Source organism: Temnothorax longispinosus, chromosome 3 (genome assembly GCF_030848805.1).
Source record: "Temnothorax longispinosus isolate EJ_2023e chromosome 3, Tlon_JGU_v1, whole genome shotgun sequence".
NCBI classification, from domain to species: Eukaryota; Metazoa; Arthropoda; class Insecta; order Hymenoptera; family Formicidae; genus Temnothorax; species Temnothorax longispinosus.
The window spans coordinates 1,001,657-1,018,650 of record NC_092360.1 but is presented as its reverse complement, the minus strand read 5'-3'; the positions used below and the strand labels follow the sequence as shown (position 1 = coordinate 1,018,650).

The following is a 16,994-nucleotide window of genomic DNA, read 5'->3' as shown; positions in this document are numbered from 1 at the left end:
GACGTAGAAGAGGAGAGGAGGGCGGCGAGCGATGCGTTCCGGGCTCTTCTTCTCTGCCGTGGGCGACCGGCCGACGCGACGGGCGGGCGGCAGGGAAAGGAAACTGTTACGAGATCGATTCGCGGCGGAGACCAATTAAATCGTGATCCACCGCGCGCGGATGTAATGCCGGCTGAGATCCCGCTCGCAGATATAATCTCTCTCCTCGTCGCAATAAATCGATGTAGGTAAATGAGTCGCGGCGCGGTGCAGCGCGGTGGTTTCTACCGCGGGCTGTTTTCCGTCCTGCTTTCTTCTCGTTCCATTACCCACTTACACTCCCTAGCTCCGAGAGAGGAGATCCCGACTACGCTGCTGCTCGTCGACGTAAATACACGTTGCGGCACGTCGTGCCGCTTCGGGAGTCTCCTCTTCGCGGTATCTCCGATGCGCCGAGCGGGCAGGAAGACGTGGACGGTCAGACCGCTCGCAAGCTGACTCTCGAGGCTGATTCTCACGTGGGAAGAGCTCTCGCGATCTCGCTCTGTCACGTATTGATGCGAGGCAATCGTTATCGGTCGCTTTCTACGATTTGTTCCTACGATCCTGTCGATCCGCTTTATATTCTCGAGACGGATGCTGGATTTATGGGGCTTTTGTGTTATAAGACAAGAGCGTAACGAAAGAATAGAAATAAATATGCATCTTTGATACGAGTATACCTGTTGCGAATGAATGCATATTAGAGAAACTGAGAAACGTGCATGAAAAAACGAATAATTATTTGAGTGATCTAGAAATTTACGTAACTAATTACCAAATTATAAGAACTTTAAAATCATTGAATCTAAATTGGCTAACGTTCCGTCTTTTTATAGATAAACTTTTAAGATAAACTTTTGAATATAAATAAATAAATTTCGAAAGAATGTATACTACCTATCCACAGAAGCTTTGTAACTTTGAGAGAGAATTTTTTTTATTTTGCTTTAAATGTCGAGGTATACTATTTCTATTCATTGCAATTTAATTTTCGGTTCACGTTTGTGACTTTACCAGCCCTTTCAATCTTTTGTACGCAATTTAATGAAATTGTGCTTTTCGAGTTATAATTCAATGCAGTGTTCGAAAACTGAGAGGAAAGTCGAGGAAAAGGTCGTTTTGCGCGGCCGACCGGATAAATGAGAGAACGTCGCGGCGTCCGATTGACTGCACCAATTCCATTAGTCCAGCTCGTAGTAGGCTGTTTCCGCGACGTGCGCGTGTATTACGTTATTGTGAGAGTCACGTCTGTGTGGAGTATCTACACCGGAGAGGAGTGCTTCTTGTTATAAGTCAGATCGGTATCCGATGAGAAGATCATCAGTGGAACCACTCATGCGAACAATTAAAAATATCGATACATATCGCGGCGCAATCAATCGATATATCTTGATCAATCAAGCGTGACGTTCGGATATATATTATCTTCATCAACTTCCATTTCAAACTCTTCGATGTTGTTGGAAAAACTTAAATTGTTTTAATGTATCGTCGATAGCGAGACGAGAGAAGTCTTTGTTACATAGGTGACTCGCACAATGCTGAAAATGTAATTTAGAATTAACATACTTCAAGGACCACTTTTAATGTATCATTTATAGAAAGCAAATTACAAATCCTGTTATTAGTAGGATTGTTACATTTTATATTAATCTCCGCGCATGTCCTTTATCGAGTCGATCTCGTTTACAGTCTACTAAATATATGACGAAAATGTCTCTTGCAACTGCAACTAGTTTAAACGGAAATTGAACTTTGAAAAGATAGATATTGAAAAGTTTATGGATCAATATGGTTTTGCTCTTTGGAATATTTCCAGGACGTCCGATATGCCAGGTTATCTAAGATCTAACAATATATCCGAATTAACCGGGGTGACCTGGATATTCAGATTTTTGAATATTATTTGTAATATGGCTATATTACATATTAGCTCTTGACTCACCACTACCTCACATATATTACATACATATTATTCAAATTTATTATATATTATTATTATATATTTGCCTGTCTTTAAGATGACTGCAAACGTATACTTACATATCACAGTTTAAACAATTGTGTGTGTGTGTGTGTGTGTGTAATTTTTAATTAATTTTTAATTAAAATTTTATATATAATTTTTGATAAATTTTTATAAAAATTTATAAAATATTAATTGTGTACATGAAAGAAATCTAAAAATCTTATAAATAAAGATTGACTATACATGTTCAATAAATTAGGGGGCAACAAAAAGTTTACACATCCTATTGTGCAAGTGATTGACCCATCTCTGCACTGCTTCCACAGTGCAACGAAGCCCGTTCCGCTGTCCGTGTTCTGTCGTTGCGGATGCAACGAATTCTTTCTTTCTCTTAATGGAAGTGTCACCCGCAGTCGGATCGGGTATCCGCCGCCTTTTATTTATTTATTTAAATGCCTGTTTGTCTGGTCGACCTAACAAACCCTTACCACATGAGAATTTTCAAAAAGTGATTTAATGATTCGTAAGTCTGGATTACCTTGCAATCTTCTTGAATAATTACAAAATTGCTTTATATATTTATAAAGATAGATTTTAAGGAAATTTTTATCTATAGTTTTTAACAATTAAAATACGAAATATTATAAAATTTAAAATTTTGAAAAGAGACACAAACACATGATATACATAAAATTCTTGCCTCAGAAACTTATGATGACTGAATTTACTTTTGAGGTTTGTTACTGATCTGATGAGATAATCTATGAATTCTCATTTTATTTCTTAAATGTAAATACGAGAGCGATTTTCGGACAAGATAGGATGATTCGAAGAAGGCGTTCATGGCGCGAAGCCACGGCAGATATTAATTATAACGAAATGGACGCGTCGCGTTCGTGGATGTCGGCTCCATTAAAACCAGGAAATTGTTCGGGTTCGACATTCCGATTACGCCAGATGTTTTGACTGGCTGCTGCAACACGGTAGCAAATCTCGCTTATAACCAGCACTCTTCCCCGTGTCTGCTGCTAATCCATGCGTTAATTGATGGAAATAATTGTCCGAATATGCATAAGAATATTCGTTGAATCATAAATGTTGGATTATAGCATTGAGCTTCATGTTACAAGTTAATTAATTTTTTCCCGTTCCATGTTTTTTTCTTAAACTTGTTAAGCAATGATATAATATAATTGTAATTAAGATTTGCCTTTAAATCATGATTCTTTAATATTCCTTTTCTCCTTTAAATATAATTTACTGTGCTACATGTATGTATTAAACGATTTCATACTTGTGTGAGTATGTATTTATCAAGTTATATTAATAATTTCCACGTTTTTAAAAGGCTTTTGTAAAGGGCAAGAGCAAAAAGCGAAAGCAATTCCCTCGGCCACTTGACATCAAATTACTCCTCTCGCGATTGAAATCGCGGTTGAGAGACGATTGAATTAACCGATTGTCGGATGTTATACACGGTAATGACACCGTTTCTCATTGACACCGCGTACGCGCGCGATCAATTTGCGGATTGTGATACACGCACGCGACTTGTTTGCCACAGCCAACACGGTTTGTCACTATGCAATCGAAATGTCGTTCGCGACCACTTACCATTCGCAAATTGGCGCACTTGCGACTCTCGTGCTTTAATATAAATACGCCGCGTAAAACCGCTTCGCACGCTCCACATATTTCAATTTTCTATAAGAGTCGGAAAACGATCCGCTAACCCAATTTGGATTTAATCAATTTGATTCGCGCATACTTTCGAGTGGCACGATGACAGAGAAGATTTTCGAGTATTCGCAACAAATGTGACTGAGAATTAAAGGAATTGTGCCAGTTTGTCGGCTAGAAGTGCGAAACGTCGAGGGAGAAGCGGAGTCATTCGAAGTTTACTAACAGAATTAGTATTTCTCGGTGTAGACTGCTGCGAATTCTGAGCCGCGACGCAGTCGGCGTAAAATTAAGTTTCTTGATAAGAGATCGGATGGAAAGGGAGCCAGTGTATGTCGAATCAATTACGGCTTTACCTTCATTTTTACGCGGAGTAAGAAAGTTATGTGAATTAACGAAAGCTCAAAGGGTTCAGAGAAGTTGAACTAACGTTTTAAGAGATGATTAAGAGAGACAATTAAAAGATAAAGGTATAGAATCCGAGCGTTCTTCGTGGAGATTCTTTTTATTTGTAAAAGAACAACTAACGCTGCACAATTAAACGGATTATTCGTAATCGGTTATCCCAAACATTTTTGTCTAAAATATTAATTATTTGCTTATTTTATCTGGTTCTATGTTTACACATTTTAATGTAAAGCATATTAAAAGCTTTCAAAATTTTAATTTGGAAAAAATCTAATGTGTATTTATAATGACTTTTTATATTAATTGAAATAAATTAAATATTTTTTAATGATATAATTACAATTATGTGTTTTTCTGTCCGTATAATGTGACATGTTGATTGATAGAAAAGAGGGATCTCATTTCTTCTCTTCTTCCGGCTGCAATTGTAAAGACGAGTGGTTTGATATCGAATCGTTCGGAGAAACGGATTGAAAAAAAGAAGACGCAGATGATCGAAGAAAAGGTGGCCTTTTGAAAGCGATAGACACCTTTGTGAACGGCTCAGAAGATCTTCTATTGGAAGCGACTTCTGTGGTACGAGACGATAGATGAAATCTGTCTGCTCGCCTCCGTCTGGCATGGACATAGTTTATAGTTGATAAACCGATAATTCATCTGAAAGGTTTAAAGGAAATAAAGCTTAGAACCCAATCCATTCATAAGCTGTGAACATACGCCATTGATGCAATGTTGCCCCGATTATTTGAACTATTATTTCTCTAGAGGAGTCCTTCAGTTATCAATTTACTTTACCAGAACCGATATTTCCGATTTAAGAATTTTTTATTACAATGCTATTTATTGAGATTGCTGTGTTATACAAACTTAATTTAATACAATTTTGTGAAAACTAAGTCGAAAATAATATCTAATTGTAATAAAAGGGATAAACTTCCGAAAACGGCCCCCCTCCGATTTCGATGAAACTTTGTGAAAAGCTTCGTTTTGGGTCAAAATGAAAGCCCTTAAAAGGAATTTTGGCGACTCCTATGATAAAGCCATTTTTTTAGATAAAATGATAAAAAATATAGGAAAATCTTCGTAATTCTACAGGATGTTATAAATTGAATATATACTGTTTGTATTTAATGACTTTATGTTTTTATCCTCCCCCGAAAGCACGGGGGGGGGGGGGGTGCGTGAACCTCGGTTCGCGTGGAAAGTGTATGCGTGAACTATTTCGGGACTACCGCACCTCCCCCGAAAGCACGGGGGGGGGGTGTGCGTGAACCTCGGTTCGCGTGGAAAGTGTATGCGTGAACTATTTCGGGACTACCGCACCTCCCCCGAAAGCACGGGGGGGGTGTGCGTGAACCTCGGTTCGCGTGGAAAGTGTATGCGTGAACTATTTCGGGACTACCGCACCTCCCCCGAAAGCACGGGGGGGTGTGCGTGAACCTCGGTTCGCGTGGAAAGTGTAATATATTACAAAGCATATTATTTATGTATTCTGCTGTAAGTATATAATAAAAACATTAAATCATTAAATACAAACAGTATATATTCAATTTATAACATCCTGTAGAATTACGAAGATTTTCCTATATTTTTTATCATTTTATCTAAAAAAATGGCTTTATCATAGGAGTCGCCAAAATTCCTTTTAAGGGCTTTCATTTTAACCCAAAACGAAGCTTTTCACAAAGTTTCATCGAAATCGGAGGGGGGCCGTTTTCGGAAGTCTACCCAAAATTTTAATTATTTATTAAGATCTTAAATGAATTTTTATATAGCTGATAATAATAATAGTTTTAAAAATGTAATGAATTGTGTTACAATGTAAAATGTAACGTAATATTACAATGTTTTCTTTTAAAAACAAAACATAACTATGAAACATTATTAACTATACATTGATTTCTGTTATAAAATACAAATCTAAAGAAAATTTCAATAATTAATTGTAAAAGAATTTATAGTTGATTTTCGCAAATTTCGTGCGTTATTGCTGATTGCGTTGTATATACATAGATATGTATCACGTAAATAGGAGACTGTGGACCGATTCATGAAACAAACAGGTCGTAATCTCATTCTCGGACAACATGTAGCAATTTACACGTTGTACGCTCTCGGGTACTCGGGCGTCTGCCCAATTACTTAATGACTGTAATACAGTCTTGCACCGACCTTGCAGCGCGCTACGTGTGCTGATGGTTCCATTTGACGGCGCGTGTTTGCGTGTATCGTGCTTATTAATTAGCAACGATAGGGCGGAGTATCGCGATTGTGTACGCTTGCTATATATCTTCTTGTGAAAGAAACGCGGAAAATCGCGCTGCGAGCGTCGCGACATAGCGTAGGACGATTACGGAGGAAGGCGAAGGGAGAAAGCGGGAGAGGAAAAGCTCTCTTGAGCAAACGGGTCAGAGGATAAGATCGTCAGTAATGAACTATCCGGACCCGACATGAGCCTAATGAGGACCGCAGAAATAATCTCGGGTCGAGATAGAAACGCACGCGCACATGCAACTGTTATATACGCCCGCGATACACGCGGCTTCGTTGTTCTCTCGCAATTCAGAGGGAGGACACTGCTTCCCGTGACTGGGAGAAGCTGGAGGACTTCTCGCCTGTCATCCCTTTGTCTATTCTCAACACTTTCACACGAGGGTTGCGGTCGTCTTCGTTTCTGTACGAACGACACGACGGTTGTAACGTGCCCTGCAAGCTAAGTTTCATTTAATATTGTTTGTGAACACAACTTGGATTTTTTTCCTCAGACTAAATTTGACGATCCTTGATAAATTCTCAACGGTAATCCGTGTAAATTCTTATGAGTGTCTCAAATCATGAATGTACATACAATCGCAACGCACATCTTTTGATATTTTAGTTTCGCAATACTTCACACGCTACGCAATTGGTTGTATCACTCGCGACACTCACTTGACATTCTTCGTTTTTCGCTCGAGGTTTTCATCTAGAGTCTTGTGATCGTTTCGAGAGGTCGGAACACTCTTCTTCTTCTCATTCTTTTCCTCTTTCGACGACACTTGACTCGGTTCCCTCTTCCCGTTTCTTTGCGCACTCGTCATCCCATCATGCAAATGCGATTAGTCGCGCGCGTGAGATCGCATACCGTCCCGAAAAAGAATTCTAAGAAAACAAATCCGATCCTCACCGATGGAGAATTCAGCATCATTAAACCGGCGATAAAATCGCGCGTGTGTCGGCACTCTCTTAATTTATTCAGTGAATTTAATTAGTCCGCGCGGGTACAAGTAGCGTCTACTTTCTAGTCGCGACACGCGCGACCATCCCTGAATGCTGCTCCTCTTCCGTAACTCTTGCACGTGAGGACGTGGCTTTATCTCGAGAGTGACGAACCCGGAGGAGGGCTCGCCCCTTCCGCGTCTGCCGTAGCATCATCCCTCATCTGTCTTCATGTCCCCGTGCAAATATAACGACGAACGTAGAGACGTGCGCGCACTCGAGTGCTGCAGTGGACTTTCAAGCCGGATATGAAATATTAACGAACGAGCGGGAGAGTCAAGCGCAAAATTAAGCGGTTTACACTTTTCGCGTCGGATAGGTAGCTGCGTAGTTACGAGATTTGTTCTACTCTTGGAATTAAAACGCTGCTAAAAGGATAACGAGAAGTATGAATAAGAGAAGAAAGAGGGTGATGAGGAGCAAGAATTGGATAGCAACAAAATTGATGTGTTATCACTGCAAATTAAGTGTGTTATTTTTATACGTATAAACATCTAAAAATGACGCATTTGACTGTAGCTCTTTTTACATGTTTCTTCATGTGTTGACTTACGTCGTTTAACACGTTTAATCATATTAAATTAAAAGTTAACACATTCAATCGTGTTAAATGACGTGATTTAAAACGACAAGAAATGTGTAAGAAGAGCTTCAGCTAAAATAACACTTGGATTTGCAGTGATAAGAATCAGAATGAAACTCGGTACAGATCACAGTTATGATGATTTAAAGCGCTTATTGTTAAACAAATCATCACTTAAACAAACAATGATAAGATTTTCATAAATCCAATAACTTGGAAATTTATTATTATTTATTATTATAGTAAAACACGTGCAATAGTTGACAAATAGAAAATATACATTATTTTACTTATTATTTATTTAGTAACATTGATTTTTTATACGTATACGAATTTTATTTATCTGAGATCGTATACCTTTCACATTCTTCCTATATGAATTTTTATATAGGATCATACGTATATAGGATCTCGGCGTAATCTCTTTCCCGAAAAGAGAGTGAAGAAGTGGGAACGTTGAATATGACGCGACCCCATTCAAAATAGACGGATTGGAATAGAATACGCAGAAATTGGGATTTATTGCAAGGTCCCTCTCTTGGGAAGAGTCCCGCGGGAATGCCGCCGCGTGCACCACACGCGCGCTCATACACACGGAGGAAAAATTTGAAGAAACGCACGTGCTGCGAGGAGAAAGGCAGAATTTGATTCAAGGACAGGTGATGGCGGGATATTTCCGATTTTATTACAGGACGTCCCTTTTTTCCGCGAAGAAATAGTTGACTTCGCTACTGTTGGCCGCGCGTATCTATCCGTCCCCGATTTCTCTCGGGACCCAACGCGGCATTCGACTGTTCGACATGGCTGGCTGGTTATGCAGATGCAAAGACCTTGCGAGATCGACGGAGAAATACCGATGGCGATGGAACAATGTCGTGACGAAGCGACGACATAAAAATCATGAGGATCAGGTGCTTACACGAAGAGTAATTGTAAAATTCTAGACTCGAGACTCGCTAGCAAAATGACTTACACCGTTAATGTATGAGATTTATACAATAGCATAGATAGATATTTGACATAGTTAACCGAGTATATTTATATAAAAATAGCTTTTGTATAAAAAAAATAGACGTAGCTAAATTAATTTATAAAATAGCGTTACTTTAAATTACATAACAACATATAATATTCAAATAAGCTATACTTCAATAACATATTTATTGAATTAAAAATTATTTGAGACATTAAGAATATTATATAAAAATAACGATTATATGTTTTGTAACGTCAAACATGAAGAGGTCAGTGCCACTAAGGCCTAGTTCCACAAACGTCGGTTAACTTTTGACCTTAGATTAACTTACTCTTTGTCTCTTTCTAACGTCTCCCTTAAAAAGAGACCAAGAGTGAGTTAATCTAAGGTTAAAAGTTAACCGACACTTGTAAAACTGGAGCCTAAATGTTGAGATTGGATTTTGTCAAAAATTACGATGTACACAATATATTAAACATATTGTATAATCAAGATTTCGAACTATAAAGTTTACAAAGCTGTGGTCAATATTGGTAACGCGTTATCGTAACATTCCGTGATGTAGAGACTCGCGTCTTCCGGTTACATTGAGGCGTAAAAGTTAGAAGCGACGTCGTCGTATTGATTTTACGAGGCCAGTTCCCCGAACAAAAAGGTAGAGCAGCTACGTAATGTTTTATCGATCTTATGATGGTGTCATTACCATTTATCGATAGAAAAATGAATAAAAGATCCCGGATACGGTCGTATGCCCGAGTTTGGTTCGATATCTTGTTGCACATATATCGATGTATAAATATTATTTCGCGTTGTTCGCATTTACTGCCGCCATAAATATATTTAAATACATTACGGCGATGCATTATAACGTTACTCTGTACAAAGACGTCGACTGGAAAATCTCGTAGAAAGTCCCTTCTTATCATGTCGAGAGAATCATACTTCGACGTGTCTCAGCGAGTCGGAGACACATTGTTCTAAGACATGTTCAATATTGTAGAATGGTGATTTAAAAAAGATATATTTTTAAGAAATTTATCTAAAAATAATTTTTTATTGTAAGAGAAACTGTAAATGATAAATTGAACTTATATAGATAGATTATTTAGAGAAGACAGTTAGTTAATTTCTTTTGAATAGGTATAGCGAAACTAAAATATGTTCTCTTTTCACATTACTACATTAAAATAATGCAACCATGAAGAAAAGTTTCTTATATAAATTTTGTACATCATACAGAAAATTCATAGAGAACTCTTTGCTGGTTGTTAGAAATGGTAGATGTTTCTCGTTGCCGACTGTCTCTTGTGTCCATCTTTGATTCTATTTCTAGATGTGTAGCTACGTCCTTGGCTTCTTCGTCATTTTCTTTTTCCTCCTCGCTCGGTTACCTGGTGTCTCGTGAATTTCGTTATCTTCTGCTTCTCCCTCACGATATATAGTTTGTTCCGCTGGAACTATCTCGAAGTTTGCGGAACTTCTAAGTATCTGTAGTAGTCGTCGTCGTCGTCATTGTTTCCGGGAGAAACTTTGTACCACGTGATTCCACGTAGTCGATGAAATCGAATTCTTGTAGGATTGTTACGACAGAGCGATGCAGTTATCAAAATTTTGTATTCGTCACAATAGAGTAACTTGGGTTTTTAGTTGATCAGTTTTGTTGAAAATTATACTACAGTTAGAGCCATGTAAAAGTTAATGAAGTTGGAATACGATATCATGTTGTGCTATCCGGCAAATTCGATAATAACAGACGTATTAAACATTAGTTTAATTAATATTATATAATGGTAGCTATCCTCTGCTACGATATCAACTATATTTAACAAATTGTTAATCGCTATTAATATCTATGAATTGTTCATATATTTGAGGTATCAATTGCTTTAATTAAATATCTGATTTCAGCTAACAAATAATACATATACATAAAATAATCTATTTAATTTGAGCATTTTAAATATATCTCTCAGGATATTTATTTTTTAATAAGTTGTGTAAGCATATACTCTTTTTATAGATTCATATAATCCATCTTTTGAAAAAATAAACATCTTTATCCATAACGGCGCAAATTCTGCTTATTAATTTAATATAAATGAATGATTTTAGCTCGCATAAAAATTTTAATTATTGAGTATATAAATAATCTTGTAAGAAAAATGATAGATATTACAAATATTGATGTAATACGCAAAACTGGCTTAATGTTTTGAGGTTTAATTCGAGGCTTAATTTATTTTTGTGCACGCGTATAAAAAGCTTTTCCATGCATCCCATTTACTTACTATATAAGTACTAATGCCAACCGACTTGCTGATCGGCGCGGGCGTAGCTCACGCATTGATTGTTCAGGATTCAAGGACACGTCGAGCGGTGTGCGGGATCGATCAACCGCCAAAGAGCAGCGAAGCTTTCCGCCGGAGTTTAAGTCCTAATCGTCATCGTAATCGTTGGAGCGGTGGTTTGAATCGCCTCTCACGATATCGGCGCGGCATTGTCCATTGTGCGCCATATACGTGCCGGAGGCCTCGCGTCGGGACTTAGCATACGTGCATTCATAAGAACGTCGAGGGTGCGCGTCGAAAAACTATCTGGATGCCTTGTACCTCGCGATATGAGATTCGTGGATTGAGCATGCAACTAATGTTTTGACGCGGTATAATCTTAGAAATTTATTTTTCGATGCTTTCTAAGCTCGCAAGTGTGAAAACTTTGTCGAGTAAGAATACGATGTTGCCGTCTTTCCTCGCAGCGAAAAGTGTTGACAAGTTGAAAAATTTCTAATAACAGAAATATCGCAGAATTGATACTTGAAATCTGATATTTGAAGCTTCCATTTTCCGGCAACAAGCAGATGTATCGAGCGAAGGAACAAGATATTTTCTGTTGAAGTTACTGTTGAAACTCTGTGAAAAGTAAAGAAAGGGAATGTATATTCTAACAGATTTTTATCTTGAAATTCAAAACTTACCGAATAATTTGTAGAAACAGCTATATAAAGATAAAAAATGATATAAACATAACAGAATGATATAAAATAATATCTTTCTTCATGAAAATAGTCTATATAATGCGGTCAAGTGTCGTTACGCCATAAACCTTCTCTTTTATTAATACCAATGTAAAAGTTTTGACCAAAGTTCTAATCTTCTTTTAGGTAAATATTCAGTCTAGTCTTTAAATATGTGTTGTAAATAAAATGTAAAATGTTCTTAAGCACAAAACTTCATTTTGATCAAATTTGTAGACATAAATTATAAGTTCTAGTTTTAGAATAAATCTTTAATGGTATTATTTTAACATGTGGTCACACGACATCAACAAACTGCTTCGGAACTGTTTGATAATTGTCAGCATAAATGCAGACGTTTCCGTATGTTGATTACAGCGTTCAGTTGAACGTTATAGTTTTCGAAATTCGATGAGAAAGAAGTAATGGAAAACCAACCGAGAAGAGAGTTTTGCCGTGGCCGTCGAGCGGTGTATTTCGGGAGGAAAAAAAAGGAAGTGTGCGATACGATCTCGAAAGTTTTGCGAGAACCGTAAAGTGCCGCGAGTGCTCGAAGGCAGGGCGAACAATTTCGTCGGTTATAAAAGTAATGCGATATCTCGTGCGCGCGGCGGAATATGGAGAGGCGGCGTCCATTATGGGAAAAGCGCGGCGGCGGGAAGTAACGAAAAATTTAGTGCCAAGCGAGACTAATCATTTAGGAACTTTTTGCGACGGTACCCGCGGGAATAGGGGTAGCTTCCGCGCGGCGCGATATATTTTTCAATATTCGCGGAATCAGAGACGCGGAGTAGTAAAGTAAGATGATGGCGATTGAGAGGGTGTAGTATCTACTACTGCGCGATACTTTCGATTTATGTACCAGTAGCTTTATGGGCTTTATATTCAAATAAAACGTATCGAAAAGTTTTGCGACGGTGTTGTGTCTGAAACTTCATAAAACTTGTATCGAATATCATAAAAAAATGTATATATATGCATATATATGATATATAAGAGGATTTAAAACAAAAATCCGTTTTTACGGTAATTTTTATGGAATTTTTTTGATGGTCTTCGTGAATTTGAGATTAAAAAAATCCAATATATACAATTTAGTAAAAATTAGCTATTCTCAAGTGATTAATAATAATTTATTATGAAAAAAATGTACTTTATTTGGTAAAATGTCACGAGTTTTGCATCTGTTAGAACTTCGAGTATCTTTTCCTTTGACAGAGATTCATAATCTTGTGTGGTGTTATTGTTAACATATTGCACAATGTATCTCGCATACATGAGTATGCGCTGGTTGCAATTAACGCCTACGTTCGTCTAAACGGGTGTACCGCAGAATTCAACGGTATCAACAGCGGCACTGCTCGTCAGACCCGCACGAGCTTCTCTTCAGCCACAGATATCTATACTTACGCCAGACCGCTAATACCGTTGGTTGGCGTAATACAAATTGAAGCACACAACATGGTATTCGAACAGAGGAAATGGCAGCCGTACGACGGTAATCATATGTCGGTATGACTTGCGGGCATGTCATTAAAAATTATCACAAATAAAACACAACGCGAAGAGCGTGCCGCTGCGGCGTAGTCATAAAATTGTCAGCGTGTTACTATCTTACTTATAAGAAACACATGCCGACTATATTGTACAGTTGTACACGGATGGCGGCTATCGCGTCATGATAGATTTCCACTATTTATCTTTGTTCGTCGAGTTTACTACTGTTAATAGTCTGTTCTAAACATGCCAAACCAGTTCCTCGCGTTTCTGCAGATCGTTTACATATTGCTGTTTTAAACGTACTTTTGTAATCAGCGCGATTCATCTATTACATTTTGTAGAAAAGGAGATTTTATACTTTACTTGGCAGATCGATATTTGATAACCTGTCTAGTAACAAGGAGTTGAATTAAATAGTTATTAAGTATTTTTTTTGTTAAGATTTTATTAAGTTTAAGATCGAGATGGGAAATATTTATATAGAATGGTTTGCAATTTTACTTATCTACTAATAAAAACGAAATAATAAAGTAAAAAGTAAAAGTAGCAAAAGAGAGTAATGAAGCGAAATTGTTTGAAGTAAAGTATGAAGTATATAGGATGAAACAGAGATATTAATCATAAAGGCAATGTGTGAATTCTTTTAACTTTATTATAATATATATTCTGAATAAGATTAATTACCTAGATAGCCCGCATGTCTAAAAGACATCTTTAAGGCATCTTTTAGACATATGTATTTAAAAGACATCTTTTAGACATGTGTGTTGTCTGAATATATTATGCACATACGAAATATGTTATTAATATCTTATCGCAGTCTCTCTAAAGAACAATTATTTTTCTCATTTATTTAAAAATTTCTTCTCACGCTTTGAAGATAAGATTTCCTGCTATAAGGACAAGTGCTCGATAATGGATGATATAATCGACTGCGCCAAATTACATTTCCCAGCGCGTTAGAAGTGCGAGAAGACCGAGGAAATGGAGGCGCCATAGAGTGCCTTATAATTTTATATCGATCACGTTCACGCGGTTTTTCTGTAATATACGGTAGGGAGAGATGACTTAGCACTATGTCTTCAAAGACGTTTTCAAGTTTTATTACTTTTTATGAAAAGTGAACGGCCAGGAATCCGTTTAGTATTATATATTTATGACAACGCATAAATAATATCGCATGGCACGGCGATATTTTTTTTTATATTTTATTATTCCAATATTAAATTATTTCGATTCTATATCAGTTGCAATTTGCGTCTGTTTTCGATAGCACGTTTTCGTTCAGTCAAATTAAAAAACCTCTTTGTTATATTCATCGCTTTGTACTCCAGTCTCTCTTCGCCCTTTTTTACTCCTTCCGTTTCTCGTAAAAACAATACGCTTCCAATCGTCAGACGATACTGACTGAAATCGATATATCCCGACTTACACTTTGTCTGCACTCCGATTACAATCATGATTCTCAGTCGATGCTTTTCGCGGCACTGTGTGAGAGAAATATATTTCAGAGATGTATGAGAAACCGCATGCGCGTGTGCGGCATCCCGTAAATAAAGCGTATATTGCGTGTCATGAATGTACAATTTGTAATCACGACTCGGAAAGTCTTTTAAATAGTGTCTATGTATAAAGGTGTCGATCTCGTACTCGTGTACTAATGAACGATATAATGAACGATAGCGACAATGTTTTAAAATGGCAGAACTCATTCTCTCCGAGCTATCAAAGACACGTGTTTCGTTCATTACATTGGTCTGCGTTTCCGACCGTAATGCATTCTTGCTTCCATCACGTAAGAATGTTCTGGATAATGTTGTTACGCGTCTCTGCATAAGTCTTGGATGGTTATGTACGTACCTCATAAATCATAGCCAGTGTATAAGTATGTAGCGGAACTATCACTCAAATACAGATACTGCTAAGATAAACTTCGCGGAATGCCAATTGTTTCAACCTTTAGAGACATCGATCATTCCTGACTTATACAATTAAAAACGAAGATTGATTCGAGTTTCGGCGAACAAAGAGAAAAGAATTTCATTCTTCATACATAAGTTTCTTTAAATTTTATTCAACACTTTAATTATATTTGCATAATATTTTGTCGACATTATTAATTTTAAAGATATTTAATGCTAGAAAGTATAATAAAAGTTGTTGGAATAATTGCTTTTTTTACTTGTTTTTTACAATCAACAACGAAGAATGCTTTTATTACTTAGAATTATTGCTTTATTCTCGCAATTTTTTTTCTTCTATCCTGAAATCAAACATTTGAAGGTTATTATACCGTCTTTTCTAACTCTCTTCGATTTGCAACGCGTGAGATAGTTATATTATTACGTCTTTTCCGACGCATGTTATTTCTGTAAGTCATAACCGCAATTGAACGCGGTGCAATTACGGAAAAGCAATCGATATCTCCGCTCGCGAGAGGATACACGTCCGATCGGTCATTACCTACCGATGATTTCTCTTGACTGTGCGCTCCTTCTCTTTCTTTCTCGGAAGGATAATTGACGCCCAGTCTATTATCCTTGCGAGTCACTCTCTTGATCAGTGACTTTACTTTCTCGTAGGACGACGACACGCACAATGGTGTCGTCGGTGCCGGTCGTCTATTTGCCTGGGTTATTCATGAGGGACCATCTTTCTCTTTTGCAGAGGCCGAATGCTGCGTCGGTGAGGCTGCCAGCGAGGCATGCTGGGAACCTTGTTACTGCGTCCTCCTGCAGGACGAGCAGACCCTCACGGCTTACAGGAGCGAGGATATGGCGGTGAGTACATTTTTCTCTAAAAGCCTTTCCGATTCCCCTGGATTTATCCATCCTGCGGCTGTTTCGCTCTCTCCCCAGCGCACACGCGACACTATCATAAGGCATGAGATGGATTTACACCGCTGCTGTTACATGTTTGTTTTCCGTAATGCGCGGTTTGCCAGTTCTCTTTCAGACACTATACCAGTGATTCTCATAGAATGTGTTGCTAAATTTTAGATAATATATATTTATAAAAAAATAATCACAAATTTTAGTGTGTGTTATCCGAGGTGTTATCTAATTCCATACATTTCAAATATTCACGGTATTGAAATATTATATGTCAAACTTATTGTTTCGCGAATATAATTTTATATAAGTCAAATCTACATAATTTTTCTCGAATCAAGGATTGCAACTGAATTTTCCCATTATTTCGTATTTTTGCGAACTTCAGTGAAGTTATTTGTGAAATTTATTGAAATTAATTTCAGTTTCGAAAGTTTTCTAATAAGTATCTTCTTGATACCCATTCCTCGTTCGTGTACGTGCAATAACTTTACAATACCTTTACAATGTCTTTACAATACCTTCAAATTGGCATATCGGAGAACCTGTTTGATCGCTGAGTAAAATGCCACGGCAAAGGGAGCGCCGACCTCTAATTCAATTAGAAAGTTTATACTCCGTTGACTGACACGAACGAACACGTGAACGCTTTGAAGACTACGGACTTCTGCCCGCAACCGCGGATCGTTGCGAATAACGTTGAAGATTATCCAGAATCCCCTCTTATACGTTCTACGGGACTCTTCGGTAATTCT

The 16,994-nt window shown here is 37.5% G+C and overlaps 1 protein-coding gene across 9 annotated transcripts in view; it reads left to right on the top strand.

The window, feature by feature from the left end:
- The window catches only part of Raskol (Ras GTPase-activating protein raskol), a 313,196-nt gene that overhangs the window by 127,947 nt on the left and 168,255 nt on the right, over positions 1-16,994 (top strand). For 6 of the 9 annotated variants that reach the window (XM_071772416.1, XM_071772412.1, XM_071772413.1 and 3 more), the window contains one exon: positions 16,076-16,188. In XM_071772416.1, coding sequence (XP_071628517.1) covers positions 16,076-16,188 — 113 coding nt within the window. Of the gene's footprint in view, positions 1-12,995; positions 13,421-16,075; positions 16,189-16,994 lie in introns of those variants that run through there. The other 3 variants (XM_071772417.1, XM_071772414.1, XM_071772418.1) reach the window with 2 other exon arrangements.